Source organism: Neopelma chrysocephalum, unplaced genomic scaffold (assembly GCF_003984885.1).
Source record: "Neopelma chrysocephalum unplaced genomic scaffold, ASM398488v2 Primary Assembly neopelma1_25, whole genome shotgun sequence".
Taxonomy (NCBI): domain Eukaryota; kingdom Metazoa; phylum Chordata; class Aves; order Passeriformes; family Pipridae; genus Neopelma; species Neopelma chrysocephalum.
The window spans coordinates 41,395,462-41,409,772 of record NW_020897694.1 but is presented as its reverse complement, the minus strand read 5'-3'; the positions used below and the strand labels follow the sequence as shown (position 1 = coordinate 41,409,772).

Sequence of the window (14,311 nt, the reverse complement as noted above, 5' to 3'; positions counted from 1 at the left end):
TTCTCCTTTTGTTTGAAGGGAGTCAGTCAGGGGTGAGAAATGTGTGACAGTTCTGTTCCTTTGGTCAGTGTCTCCCTTGGCGTGTGCTGGGCTGAGGTGCTCCACCTTGATACAGAGACAGAATGTAGTGATCCGGTAGCAGCTGCTGCCAACTAATTCCTAATATAACGTTTAACTCAGTGTTGTGTGTTACCTGTTAGGGTAATAAAGCAGAGCAGTAACCAGTTAACTGAAATAAACATGAGACAGCTTTTTACAATTAGAGATTGACAGCACAAACAGGGAAGTGGCCTTGAGTTCCTTGCCGAGTTTGGATACGTTTGTTTTAGAGGTTGTTTCTTCCTGGGAAATAAGTGGGAGTGGAAGTGTATTAACCCTTAAAAGATTTCTTCACTGCATAAGAACTTACAACTTTCAAGGACAAGATTCTTTTTCAAATCTTCAGTTATCTTTATTCCATATAATTTTGACAATCACATACTGATACATTAGATCTTTACTGTAAGCTTAAGGAAACTGTTTTCTTCATTAGACATTTGTCATTGTTTGCTAAAATAGTTTAAATAGTTTTAACGCATAGAGCTAAGTCTCTACAAAATCATTGCTCAAAACTCAGGACTACAGCTGTTTGGGAAGTTAGTATTTTGTAATGACTGTGATTTATTCCATTTTTTATTTGTTTAGGTTATATATTTTATCATGAACCATAAAAGAAAAGAACTGTTATCACAAAGCAGCTGTTCAGCAACTGATTTCTCTGGACAGGCCTATGCTCTGTAATACCAGATTATCAGTTCAAAGTGGATGAGATGTTCCTCGTTAATGAAAGTTCATTAAAATGAATTGGTAGGCAAATGTACCCTGTTTGTTAAAACTGATATCTTAGTTAAAATATGCAAGAACTTTAATGCCTTATCTACAGTGTTTGAATTCTGAGTAAATGCTTAGACACCAATTTATTTACAGACCTTCTTAAAAAAAAAACTTGTAATTTGTTGCAGCCTAATTAAATAAAGTTTCTAGAATACATACTTTATGTATGTATGAATGGATGTACATATCTGAGATTAGATTTTTCCAGTCATAACTAATTTTTTCTAATCTGTGTGTTTTACCTTGATGTTATAAATTGTAATGAGTGTGGAAAATGTTTTGAAGATTTTGGAAAGTTCTGAGTTTTTATCATCAAACTGAGGTGCTTTTAAAAACATTTATTAAATATAAAGAGTGTATTTCATTTGGTAGGAATTTATTATAGGACTAAAACGCTATCTGTAAGTGTATTTATGCATGTCATTCACACACACAGAAGTATGGTGCTTATAGTGTTTCAGGGAAAGGGGTTTTAACTTTTGTCCCCTCATTGCTGTCGTTTGATACCACTATTCTGCTCCTCAGTGACAGAGTAATGGGTTTAAAGCTGAACTGTTTCTTATATTTGTATCAGTGTGAGATCAGAATCTGTCCTTGAGGCTCAAATCATGGTTATTTAAACACAGCTATCTCTTTCTCAGTCTGCCATTGTGAATTTGTATAGCTTTTACTGACGGTTGAATAGTGCACTGTTTGTCGAATGGTGTAGCACCCCTGTCGATGACACAGGAGTTGTCAGCAGTGCAGTAGGAGTGTCAAACAATTTTTTGTTTTTTTAAGGCTGTGGTTTCAAATGTAAAAAATGTGTCAGTAATGTCTGTTTGTGGAGGGAAAGGGGAAATGGGAAGTGGCATACCTTGGTTCTGCAGGTGTATCATGCAGTGAATGAAAGAATAATCTTTAAAATGCCCCAACAATGTTTGTGATTTGCTCATTTTGTAATTTATTTTTACAACAGGTTCTCGTAAAGAGTCAGCTCCTCAAGTCCTGCTTCCAGAAGAAGAAAAAATTATTGTAGAAGAAACTAAAAGTAATGGTCAGACTGTTATAGAAGAGAAGTAAGAAAATATTTAATGATTGATAGATTAAAGTAGTGAACTTTTCACTCTTCTTCCTCCTGGCTCCCATTATAATAGTGTGTGTATGGTATGTTTGTAGTAGGGAACAGAGCTGAGTATGCTGCCGGTCCTTTAGTTGGCCTTCATTTAAATATCTGGTTTCTTTGTATATGCTGTGCAACTTACTCCACTCATGTCAAGAAGTAAAATGCTTCACTTAAAAATAATTTTTCCAGGTGCTATCAGATTTCAATATTAAACTGGTGTCATCTTTCTAATTAGTTTGTGGCATTGTTCTACTTTTTTGGTAAGGTGTATGTTGGAAATGAAACTACAGTTTTGTTCTAGAGGGCTGGAATACAGAAACCAGTGTAGGTCTGTAAGTGCTGGAGAGGTGTTTCCTGTCACAGAAGGTGGTAACATGTCCTTGCCTTACTGAATATAAATTGGGATAAGTGATAGGGGTTGTTTGTTTGTTTTTAACACAGGTTTGAAATTAGCAATTAACTGTGGGGTTTTGTTTTATGGGTTGTTTGTTTTTAAATTGCATTTCATTTAGCAGTTTTGTCTAATAATAAATTTGGTCACGTCTTTCTGGAAACTGTTATAACAGATCATGTTCCTTTTTCATTTTAGAAGCCTTGTTGACACAGTATATGCATTAAAGGATGAAGTACAGGAATTAAGACAGGTTGGTAACTTGCTACATTTATAGCAACACGGAGAACAAAAAGATGGAAGGCTTATTGTAAAAACAAATACGGATTGTAAGTTTATTCACTTTGACAGGCATGAACTTGAATTTTGGATTATTTTAAAAGTAAAATATCATTTGAGGAAACGTACCCTCTGTTGCGGTTGTCATCAGTCCTTTGAGAATAGTGTTAAGTATTGTTTCTCTGAGGTGAATTACTAAGCTGTTCTTGGATATTGCAAACTGTGAAATGGCAGAAGCATTAAGCAAATTCAGTTCTCCTGTATCACCAGCAAAGTAAGCTTATAGAGGCTGAGAAATAGTATTTGCTCTAGAATGTATTATTTTAGTAGTATAAGTGTCTAGATCTATTTAGGCCTTTATTAACAATCCTACAGTAACCTGAACATATCTTACAAATCAGTTCTTAAAACCTCTCATTTCCAGAGAGGAGAGTCCTTTTCAGTGCCTATCATGTGACCTTTTTTAAATGAGGGTTTCAAGTTAGCTCTGGGTGCTGCTTTGTCACTTGTTCTAAGTGTCCAAAATGAGATGTTAAAAATACCATCTTCTTGTCAGGACACAGCTTGTTTAAACTATGTTAATGCTGTCACATATAGTCTTTTCTTAATGCACAGGTGAAAAAAGCACTGAATTTTCCTCACTCTCCAGTGTATGAATTTGCTAACTGACCTTAACTAGTCTGACTCAGGAAGTTGGATAGAATTCCTGTGTTAATTAAAAAGGATTTGTATTAAAATTTCTTTAGGTTTTGGGCTATAAACATGAATCCAAATTCTTTGCCCATCTGTAAGCATGCCCAGTATTTCTAAGGTTGTCATGCACGTTCCTTGAAATAGGACAGTTGATGTCTTGCATACTTAAATTCTGCTGGGTTCAACATATAAAGCATGAATATCCCAGGTTGGATGCAAATTTAAAAATACAATTCACGTAATACAAGCAGCAGTAATAGCCCATGAGTACTCCCATGGCCTGACTGCTTTTGTACAAAGAATAAATGTGCAGCCTCACTGAGGCTCTGCACATCTCTGTGACCCTTAATCAGAAAGTCACCTTCACCTGAGCTTCAAGCAATAGCTCTCTTTTCCTGTGCCTTTCCAAACAGATGGTCTTGAGTATCTAACATCTTCCAAAGCCAAGACATATTAAAGCCTTTAAATTCATTTTCTTGGCTTTTGGGACTCTCAGCTTAGAAGCATTTATTGGTCCACTGCTGTGATGCTGCCAACCAGAGAAGTGGCAGAAATAACCTCTGAGCTGGCAGAGTCCCAAGTGAGCAAGGCCTTTATGGATAAAGGCTTTCTGGGACTGCATAGCGCACTGCTTGGTGTAGACACCAGGCTGCGAAGTGGGATCCCTCCCATAGCACCTTCCAGAGGTTACTCATAGCTGTTGCACCACAGGCACTATGCCTGAATAGTACAGGCCTGAATTGGCAGGCCTGTAAATTAAATCTGTACCTACAGGAAAACAATGAAATTTCTGAGTTTCTCAACATACTTGAAGAGGGAATGGAGTTAATGAGGTGACAGACATTGGTTGTGTGTATAGACTAGGGAAGGACAAGCTGGAGAGGAGCCTGAGGGAACTGGTCAAGTGCAAGCTGAATATGAGAGAGCAGTGCCCTGGCAACCGGGAGGGTCAACAGTGTCCTGGGAGGCATCAGACAAAGCATCGCCAGCTGGTCAAAGGAAGTGATTGTTTCACTCTTCCTCTATGCTGGTGCGGCCTCACCTTGAGTATCATGTGCAGTTTTGAACACCACAATTTAAGAAAGACATTAAGCTATTAGAGGGCATCCAAAAGAGGGCCACGAGTATGGTGAAGGGTCTGGAGGGGAAGCCTTATGAGGAGCAACTGAGTTTGTTCAGCCTGGAGGAGACTGAGGGGAGACCTCATTGTGATCTTCAACATCCTCACAAGGGGACTTTGAGGTGCAGGTACTGATCTCTTCACTCTTGTGACCAGTGACAGGACTCAAGGAAATGGCGTGGAGCTGAGTTGAGGTTTAGGTTAGGTATCAGGAAAAGGTTTTTCACCGAGAGTGTGGTTAAGGACTGGAACAGGGTCTTCAGGGGAATGGTCACAGCACCAAGCCTGACAGAGTTCAGGAAGCATTTGGACAGTGCTCTCAGGCACATGGTGTTATGCTTGGGGTGTCCTGCACAGGGCCAGGAGTTGGACTTGGTGATCCCAATGAGTCCCTTCCAACTCAGCATATTCTATGATTCAATGATCCCATCCTGTTTCTGGAAATGTCTGTAAATAAGAGCTGAGGTTGCCCCCCCCAGTGGGACCCCTGAATTGTAGGCCTGCATTTGTTAAACACCAGTAGGCTTGTCTTGGGGCCTTATTTCAGTGTTATGTTCTGGTTGCTTCCCTACTGTTGCCAGCATCACCTTGGCCTGTACAGAATTAAATGGTATAAACATTCCTGTGGATTGGTCAGTAACATCCTTGCAGTCCCGTTGTTCATTTATTTCAATATTGCCTGATGGCACTAAATAGTGAGAACTCTCTTCTTAATGTACAAGCAGAGTGATGGTGTTCCTTGAAATTCAGACTTCTCTTAGACTGCTGGTAGTCATCAATCTGATTTAAAATTTAGTCACAGAAACACTTTCCAGAGAGCGTAATGGTTTTCAGGATACTCTTTTCAACTATTTATGTTTCTAATGAAGCAAGTCAATTTGCATTAAGTTTTAAGAAGCTTTTCTGAGATTGTGAAACTAGTTAAAATCACAGGAGGCTCTTTAAGGAGATATTTAGTCTGCTTATTGTTCCATTTCCTTTCTCCATTAGCAACAAATATATTCTACTCCTCATTGATTAGATTTAAACAGATTCAAGATTACTGGCCATCTGTGACTAGCACTTTTGTTATAAAGGCCCCCTAAGTAAATAGGAAGTAGCTCAGTTTCCATTTTGTGGTTTTTGTTCCACTGAGTGAAATAACTATGTAACTTGAGAGGTTTTAATACAAGTTTTGCTTTTGAACACCTAGTATCTGTTTTACTGAGAAGAACCTTCAGAGTTTGTAATTGACAATGTATGTGTACTAAGAAAAGATCTGTCAAAAGTCCTCAAAACAAACTAGTAATATTTCTATCTCTGTTAAACAGGATAACAAAAAGATGAAGAAATCATTAGAAGAGGAACAAAGAGCTCGCAAGGACTTGGAGAAGCTTGTTAGAAAAGTTCTAAAGAACATGAATGATCCATCTTGGGATGAAACCAACTTATAACTAATTTTTTTCTTTTTTTGTCCCCCCCTTTTTCTTTCTGTTGAAAGACCAGTTGTAAAACTGAGCTGGGAAGCCTTCTGACATTAGTCAGTGTTGCATCAAGAACACTACAAAGCAGGATTTAACTGGATCTAATGATTTCTTCCTCTGAGCATACAGAAACAGTCAAGCCATTTTCTGAAGCAATCTGTACTTTAAGTGTGGAGACCATGGATCCTGAACTCTACTAAACTTAATTTGTTTGCATCTAAATTACCTCATTTGCAGAAAGTGCAGCACCTGACTAAAAGTCCATGTTTTTCAGTGGCTTTTTAATGAAATATATATTTTTCATGTAAATAGCTGTAATTTTGATTGCATATGTGATTGATGTATCAGAGCTGATATGTTTGGGGTTTTTTTCTCGTTATTACAATGGTCACAAGTGTTAGAAATGATGGCAGTACTGTCTTACCTAAGAATGGTATGAATTATGAATTAGTTCCAAATTACCCACTCAACACACATGCAAATTTAAACCTCTGTTTTTCCTATTGACCACTATATTTAAATCATTCACTGTTACTTGTCTGTCCATACATTTTCAAACAGTTTACAATTCCTTAAGAGCAGTATTAAAATACAGAAAATTGTTTATTGACAGTAGAAACAATTTTTAACAAAACTAATGTCCACAACTTACATTCACATACACATATTTGGCAGACTAATCTGTTGTGGTTTGGCCACTAGAAGACTGATGTACTTGCCTGCTTTTTATGACTGAGATTTTTAAGTGTTTGTGTACTACATTTTCTATTGTGCTTAAACATAAAACTGGCTGATAATTTAATGGATCATACTGTTTGTTAAACAAAAAAAAATCAATCTAATCCAGAATTTTGTGAATAAATCGTTGCTATTTATATTTTATGGTCACAGCAGTTAAATTTTAGCTAACCTTTGTGCATAAGACACACAGGCCAGACCAAATTTCATTCAGAACTTTGTTTTTATACCACTATAAGACTCTCTGGAGTTCCCGTACTGTGGAAGCACTCATTTCTTTCCTACCCTATTTTCTCAGCATGTTGCTGTTTCTGTCCTACTAGGATTCGAATGGAAAGAAATATGGAAATAAGATTTTTTTTTCTTTTAAATCATACTGTAATTTTTACTTTGCACTGCTGACAGATTTGAAAATACATAAAGGAACATTAATTCCCAAGTCTGATAGGTGCAATTACTGCAGTTTCTTGTATTTGAAATAGGAGATGCTACATCACTGCAAATGGTGAGCTTCAAATGGAGCACTTAAAATGCTGATCCCATTAAAGCTTTTTTTTTTTCATGGATTTCATCAAACTTTGGGTCCAAGTCCAGATGGTGCAGTTTTCTGAGGGGTTTTTATTCAGCTGACAGTCAGAAGTACAGGTATAGCACAGACCTGAGTTGCACCTTTTGCAATCCTGATTTTCTAGTGCCCTTTAACTCCTGTTAAATGTAATGCTCAGACTTGAGCAAATGTTTATATGAACTTTAGTAAGTTGGAGCAAGGGTGATTAGGGTTGTAAGAACTGTCATGCACATTTTAAATCTATTGGAAAATCTATTTTTAAAGCTATCCACATTTTTCAGCCAAGAACAGCTTTTTAAATAGGAAATTGTCAGTTTTTGCATACTTGTGAAACAATTCTGTGGGAATGGATACTTGATAATCTGAATAGACAAGTTGTCTGTTTTAAAAAGCTGAATATATTTGTAGGTATTTTGTGTTCCTGCAATTTAAAAATGCTTTCCTTTAATCCTAAAGGAGGAGAAAATCAAAAATGTCTACATTATCAGAGTTACATATATTCACAGAACTTTAAACTTATTTTAATTCTCTATACCAAAATCTTTTCTTGATGTTTGCAGTTGCACAAAAGTGTGGACTGGCATTTATATTTATCTTCACATTTAGGAAATACTCTTGCTGAAAGCTAAGTGATACTAAACCATGCAAATTAATAGTATCTTGGCCAAATTTAGATTTGGGAATGCTGATATAATTAGAGTTTTGCTAACATTTTTACTTTCTGACATTCAGGCAAATTTACAGAGTGAACTTTAATTTTCAGCTGAGCATATGCGAAAGGACATTCCAGAGAAAGATATATAAAAGGAAAACACTAACCTTAGCAGTATTTAGCAAATTTACTCAGGAAAAACTTCCATCATGACAATTTGTTTTACCTTGTATTGTGAAGAGTGGTGTTGCTATGTAAATCTGCTGACTCTTAGTGCCTGTGATTATTATAATTTCTGACAGTACCCCTCTACTGACATCTAATGAACATGCCTTAAACACTGGGATTAAGAAGTTGTTAAATACGACCAGGACTTAGGGACTGACTTTATTCAAGGTGGATTGGGATGACTAATTTTCATAAAAAAACACACAAAAAAAAAAAACAGGGAGGGGAGGTAGGAAGAAAACCAACCTAATATTGCAGATAGCTTTTGCCTCTAGTGCAGAGAGCACCTTCAGGCTTTTGGGAACCAAGGAGTAACTGAAGCTTTTTCCATTGACAATTTGTTACACTGTATATAAATTGTAAATGTCACCATGGACCTTCTGAATTGTTGGAAACTTTATATAAGCATGGATAAATGGGGCACTGTTTATTTAACCTATTAAAGGGTTATTTGTTTGCTCTCATCATTTAGGGATGAGGAGATGAAGCCATTTCTTGTCCTATAGATGTGAAGCACTTTCAGTTCTGAACTGTCCAAAATGTAGCATAAGATTTCGCTGTACTATACTGATGTATGTGTGTTTGTCTCACTGTGTCATGACGTCTTAAAGATTGAACAACTGACTGCTTTTGTATAAACCTTCTTAATGTCAATCATTTAGGGAATTTAGAGTGTCTGTTTATGATGTCTGTGGAGAACTCAAATTTAGTTTAGATGTCACAATAATATCCTGATATCGACTACTAAGGCTTTTATGCTACATTGCTGTAATTAAACCATGATTTTTTCCCCTACCCTATGAAGTGTTACATTTCACTTAATATGTGAGCTGTGAGATTAAGAAGGTAAATTGCTTTAATTTTTTGCTTTCTTATAAATAATAACCTCTGCAATAGTTCCTATACTGTCTTGAAAGAGCTTTTTCATGGCCTTTTATAGTAGTAAATTCATGCCTGGAGACAAAACAGGAATGTTTATAGGGCTGAGAAGAAGGATCTTAACTGTTGCACTGAGGAATATTCACTTCTTTGGTAACCTGACCTGCTCAGGTAATGTAAGAAATGGAAGAGATTGAAGATGGAATATAATGAGAGCAAAGAAAGAAAGAAACGCTAGAAACTGCATAAATTAAGTAAAATATTTTCTACACGCATGATTTATCTGAATAGACTTGAAATTTTTGATAAGTGTGCATCGTAGGGACTTTTATGTGATTGGTGCTGCCTGAAATAGGGGAGTGGGATGATTTTTATAGTAGGAAGATGATAGGTATTGCTTTATACTGGATAATGAGATGGGTTAAGGGAAGTGGAGACAGTCATTTGTTTGAAAAGATGGTTTCAGTCTTTGGACAAGGCATTTGAAGGGATTAGTAACTGAGCTTAGGTGTGTGAAATGATATGTTTATTCCAACTTAGTTTAACAAGGAGGTATGCTTAGGAGGAACAGAGGACTATAAGTGTAGTGGTTTATAACTGTTATCAGAAGTCTCATTTTCCTGCTTTTCTCTATATTCATCACTGTACAGACAGGTATTTTCCACAATTTGAAATCATAATTTACTTGTCACCAGAAGTATTTTGGGGATTTTCTTTTTGTGTCTTGTTGTGGTGGGTTGACTATGGCTGGCTGTCAGACCCTCACCCAGCTGCTCTCTTACTCCTTTCCCTCGGAAGGAGATGGGGGAGGGAGTAAGATGGAAAAGCTTGTGCATTGAGATAAAAGGTACTAATTTCTTACCATTTAAAAAGAGTTGGATGGTAAGGAACAAACAAAAACTAAGCCACCTTTCTCCTACCACACTCCTCCTTCTGAGGCTGAACTTTACTCCTTCATTCCTGATCCCCCTATCTTGCCCTCTTCTCCCACCCAGCAGAGCAGGGATATGGCAATGGTGGTTGTGATCTGTCTGTAACAGTTCCTGTTTCCTGCTCCCCTTTCTTCATACTTTTCCCTGCTCCAGTGTTTATCCTCTCCATGGCTTGCAGTCCTTGAAGACTAAATCTGTTCCAATGTGGGTTCATCCCTGTCTACAGTTCCTGTCAGGAGCCTGCCCCAGTGTGGGCTCACTGTGGACTGCAGGTCCTTCAGTGGATCTGCTGTAGCATGGAGTTCTCCCTGGGCTGTGGGGGAAATCCTCCTTTACCATCCTACTTTCTCCATGGGCTGTAGGGGAGCCTTCTCCAGCACCTGCAGCGCCTCGTTCCCCTCCTTCTCTTACCTGAGTGTTCTTGCAATTTTTCCTCACTGCTGCACTGTAAAATAAGTTTTCCTCAAGGCACTACCATTTTGTCTAAGAGGCTTGGCTGTGTCCTGCTTGTCCAGGGGGTATCTAATTTACATCCTGTTGGAACTGCTACACCTCACAGGCTCATAAATTTAGATGCAGAACCTGCTGTTACCCACTTGTAGTGATCACCTTTGCTTGCTGTGATAGGTCATGAGAAAGGAAAGGAAGGAGCATGTAACACTGTCGATTATAGGAATGAGAGGCTTAAAATAGTCAGGGGAGGTGTGCGTGAAATGTGTGTGTGTATCTGTATGTACTTGAGTACCACAGCGCTGATGCTGAAGGGTCCCAGAAATGTGGAGTTTGCACTTTGGAGAAATGGTGAGAGGAAGTTTGAGATGAATTTGCTCTGCAAGGCATGCTTCATCATCTGGAAAAGGGATGTAGGCTTGCCATATTTCACCTTGCATGCTCTGCACTTGAGCTTTCTCTTTAATTCATGTGAGTCAAATGTTATCTTGGAAGGAGAACTGAGCCTGGATTCAGAACTAAATTAACCTCCTGAGCTGTCCATTAATTTAAGTGGCTGCCTTTAAAGCCACTGTCTAGTCCCAAATCTAACTCTTGGGTCCTTAGGACGAAATAAAAGCTGCAGTTAGTGAGTTACTGTGAACTGTGGTGTCAGTTACTTAATGGAAGGTCTTCACAGCCCAAAATTTGTGCAGGTGCTCCCATTAGTTCCTCGGCATTCTCATTGATCTCATTCCCTTTCTCTGTTGAATATGCACAGGCTCTCCCTTATGCATGGCAGAGCTCACTTCTATGTTTTTTTTTTCCTCTGTCCCATCCCCCATTTGTCTGGTTGTGCCGTGTACACCTGCAGGGATATCTGCTGTCTTTCCAATTACCATGGCAGTGCTGAACAGCCTTGGCAAGTAAGGCCCTGTGCACATTTTGCTGTATACTCCTTGTTCTCCTCCGTGTAAGCAGTGAGTCTGATTTTAGGCTGACATTTTAGGCAGTGGACACTGACACAGTGAGAAAACTTTTACCTGCTGCAATGCACCCATCCCAGAAGTGTGGCATGCCCTATGAGGCACTTGGGATATCAGACTCAGAATATCTCGAGTTGGACGAGACACATTGAGTCCAACTCTCTGCTTCTTGCAGGACTACCTAAAACTAAACCATATGACTAAGAGCATTGTTCAGATGCTCCTTGAATTCTGACAGGCTTGGTGCTGAGGGGAACCTGTTCCAGTGATTGACCACCCACCCTCTCAGTGAAGACCGTTGTGTTTTAACCCTAGCTGGCAACTAAGTGCCACGCAGCTGCTCACTCCCCACCACCCCTACCCCGTGTTGGGGAGGAGAACTGGAAAGAAAAGGTAGGCCTCATGGGCTAAGATAAGAACAATTTAATAATTGAAACAAAATATTTTGATAATAATTATACTAAATATTGTAATAATAGTCATAATAATAACAACTGTAATTATAAAAGTGATGGACAATACAACTGCTCATCTCCAGATGCCCAGCTTGTCCCCAAGCAGCAATTGTCCTCTTCCAGGTAACACCTCCAGTTTATATACTAGGCATGACATTCTGTGGTATGGAATATCCCTTTGACCAGTTTGGGTCACCTGTCCTGGCCATGCTTCCTCACAGCTTGTGCATCTGCTCACTGGCAGAGCGTGAGACAAAAGTTCCTGACAGGGTAAGCACTACTTAGCATCAACCAAAACATCAATGTGTTATCAGCATTATTTTCATACTGAATCCAAAACACAGCACTGTACTAGCTACTAAGAGTAAAACTAACTCTCTCCCAGTTGAAACTGGGACAAACTTTTTCCTAATGTCCATTCTGATGTCATACATAAGCCTGGTGAGATTCCCCAAACAATTTATTTTTTCTTAGCCAATGTATCACTCAGGCCTTGCTAGCCATCTCTTACCAGTCAAGCAGCCTATGATAGCTGTGTGTTTGCTGTAGACATAAAGGAACAAAACAGAAATAGCATGTTTTTACGGTATTTTTCCAGCAGGGGAGTGTGTTAGCTTCTGCTTTGTCAGAAACTACTCAGTTTCCCTGAATTTGTTAGTATTTGTATTTTTGTATGCTTTTAAAACCAACTAGAGTTAGATTTTTCTGTATTCTGGAGCTGCTTTTCAAGCTCCAGGAAATACAGTCTATTAACCTTTTGTTCTATACAACAAAAGTAGACAGTCACAGTTCAAAGTGTTCATGTAGCATTTGAACCCAGCTGTGTGCATAGGATTTGTATGGTTTTTTTAGCATTTCCCCATGGCACGCGTGACTTACCATAGCGTTTATGCATTCAGCATCACAAGGGCTCTTTCAGCACAATGCGATGTGGAGATAACACAGGATCAAGTTTATTGTGAGGCAAAACTAAGCAAGGGATTTGGTTGTGATCACTAACTCTTTTAATCTCTGGCCTTACTCTACTGCAGACAGAATTTCAGAGGAACTGAGAAAAATCCAGTGCTACAAGACTGGTTTAATAGTTCCCACTTGAATTCTCCATTCTGAGACTGAGTGGAGAAAACACTGGGATGATGCAATGCGTTGTCCTCCATCCACTGCACTCTCTCATCACTGTCTTACAAGTAAGATTTCTGCTTAGAATTTATGTTACAGGACTGTTAACAGTGCTAAGAAGGGGGAGAGCAGTGCATTGAGGGAGCACAGTGACTACCTTGGACTTGAAGCCAAACATTTGAAAATACAGGTTCAAGAAAGTGCCCCTGCCCTGGCCACCAGATCTTCAGCAAGATTTCTGCCTCAGCATCCAGACCTGGTTCCATGTATCCGAGGGCTGTCTCACTGACCATCTTTATCACTTCAATGCAAGAAATGACTGAACATTTCCATGCATTTCAATGTATTTCCTGCTAGCAGGAAAGCCCTTGATTAAAAGAAAAAGCATTCTATTATCCGGCTCTTCTGAATGGCTTCCTGCTCGTCAAGAGCATCAGATTTTATCAATGTCCACCATGAAATACCTAACATGAAGAGTTCTGCCTTCTGCGAGGCTGTAGATCAGGAGCTCAGATGCATCTGTGTGAGAGGCACTGCTGTATGTCAGGAGGAAAAGTTATTTCTACCTAAATCATTGTACATGCCTGTAAGGCTAGATACATCTGCACAGCCCTGTGTGGCGTGTGCCAGGAGGATTCTTCTGGGCAGAGACTTTTAGAGGCTAGTTCAACCACCCTGTAGAAACAAGTCATCCTTTGTGCTGCACTCCAAACTAAAAGGATGGCATCAGCTGGTTTGCGTGCAGGTAAATTAGGCAGCCTTATGCAAAGGTGCACTATGAGGGGGGACATGATGAAGGAAACGGGGAGCTATGACGTAGGGCTGAGTTCTGAGGTGAGAAAACCACAGTGAAAACGCTCCTTTCTCGGTATACTAATAGGGGAAGTACTGACATGCTCCTTCACCAAGGCAGCGTGTCCTGTGTGCTATGCACACTGTGAGGAACAGTAGTGTGAAAACGTGAGTGGGAAGTGACAGACAAGTTGTTGCTGGCATTACTGAAAACTCTGGCTATTAGAAGAGGTTGGAGTGACAGGCTTTATTTGAGGGGGAAGCAGGAATGAAAACACAGTGCACCCCATGGGCATTGTCCCAGATGAGGAGGAAATGTTTGAGTGTTTTTTGTCCACAGAGCATAAGCGCCTCATTCTGCTTTTTTCTACTAGGTTTCTCTGCTATATTAGGCCTCCCACATCCATCTGCTCACAACTATGATGCTATGTGGAACACTGACCTTACCAAGCATCGGCCCACATTGTGGGAAAAGAAGGATGGGATGCAGTTCCTGAGCAGCTGGAAAAGCTTCTACCCCTAAATGTGAACCTACTGATCTGGTCTGCATTGAATCCTTTTGTTTTCTTAACCGCGTTAGAATCCCTGTGCATTTTTCTGCTTCATTTC

The 14,311-nt window shown here is 39.2% G+C and overlaps 1 protein-coding gene across 7 annotated transcripts in view; it reads left to right on the top strand.

Moving 5' to 3' along the window:
- ARHGEF7 (Rho guanine nucleotide exchange factor 7) overlaps positions 1 to 8,905 on the top strand; it is a 124,044-nt gene extending 115,139 nt beyond the window's left edge. For 6 of the 7 annotated variants that reach the window (XM_027675073.1, XM_027675074.1, XM_027675075.1 and 3 more), the window contains 3 exons: positions 1,832 to 1,931; positions 2,568 to 2,622; positions 5,772 to 8,905. In XM_027675073.1, the coding sequence (XP_027530874.1) occupies positions 1,832 to 1,931; positions 2,568 to 2,622; positions 5,772 to 5,894 (278 nt within the window). In that variant the 3' untranslated portion in view covers positions 5,895 to 8,905. Of the gene's footprint in view, positions 1 to 684; positions 1,932 to 2,567; positions 2,623 to 5,771 lie in introns of all 7 variants that reach the window. The other variant, XR_003532912.1, reaches the window with a different exon arrangement.
- The last annotated feature ends 5,406 nt before the right edge of the window (positions 8,906 to 14,311 follow it).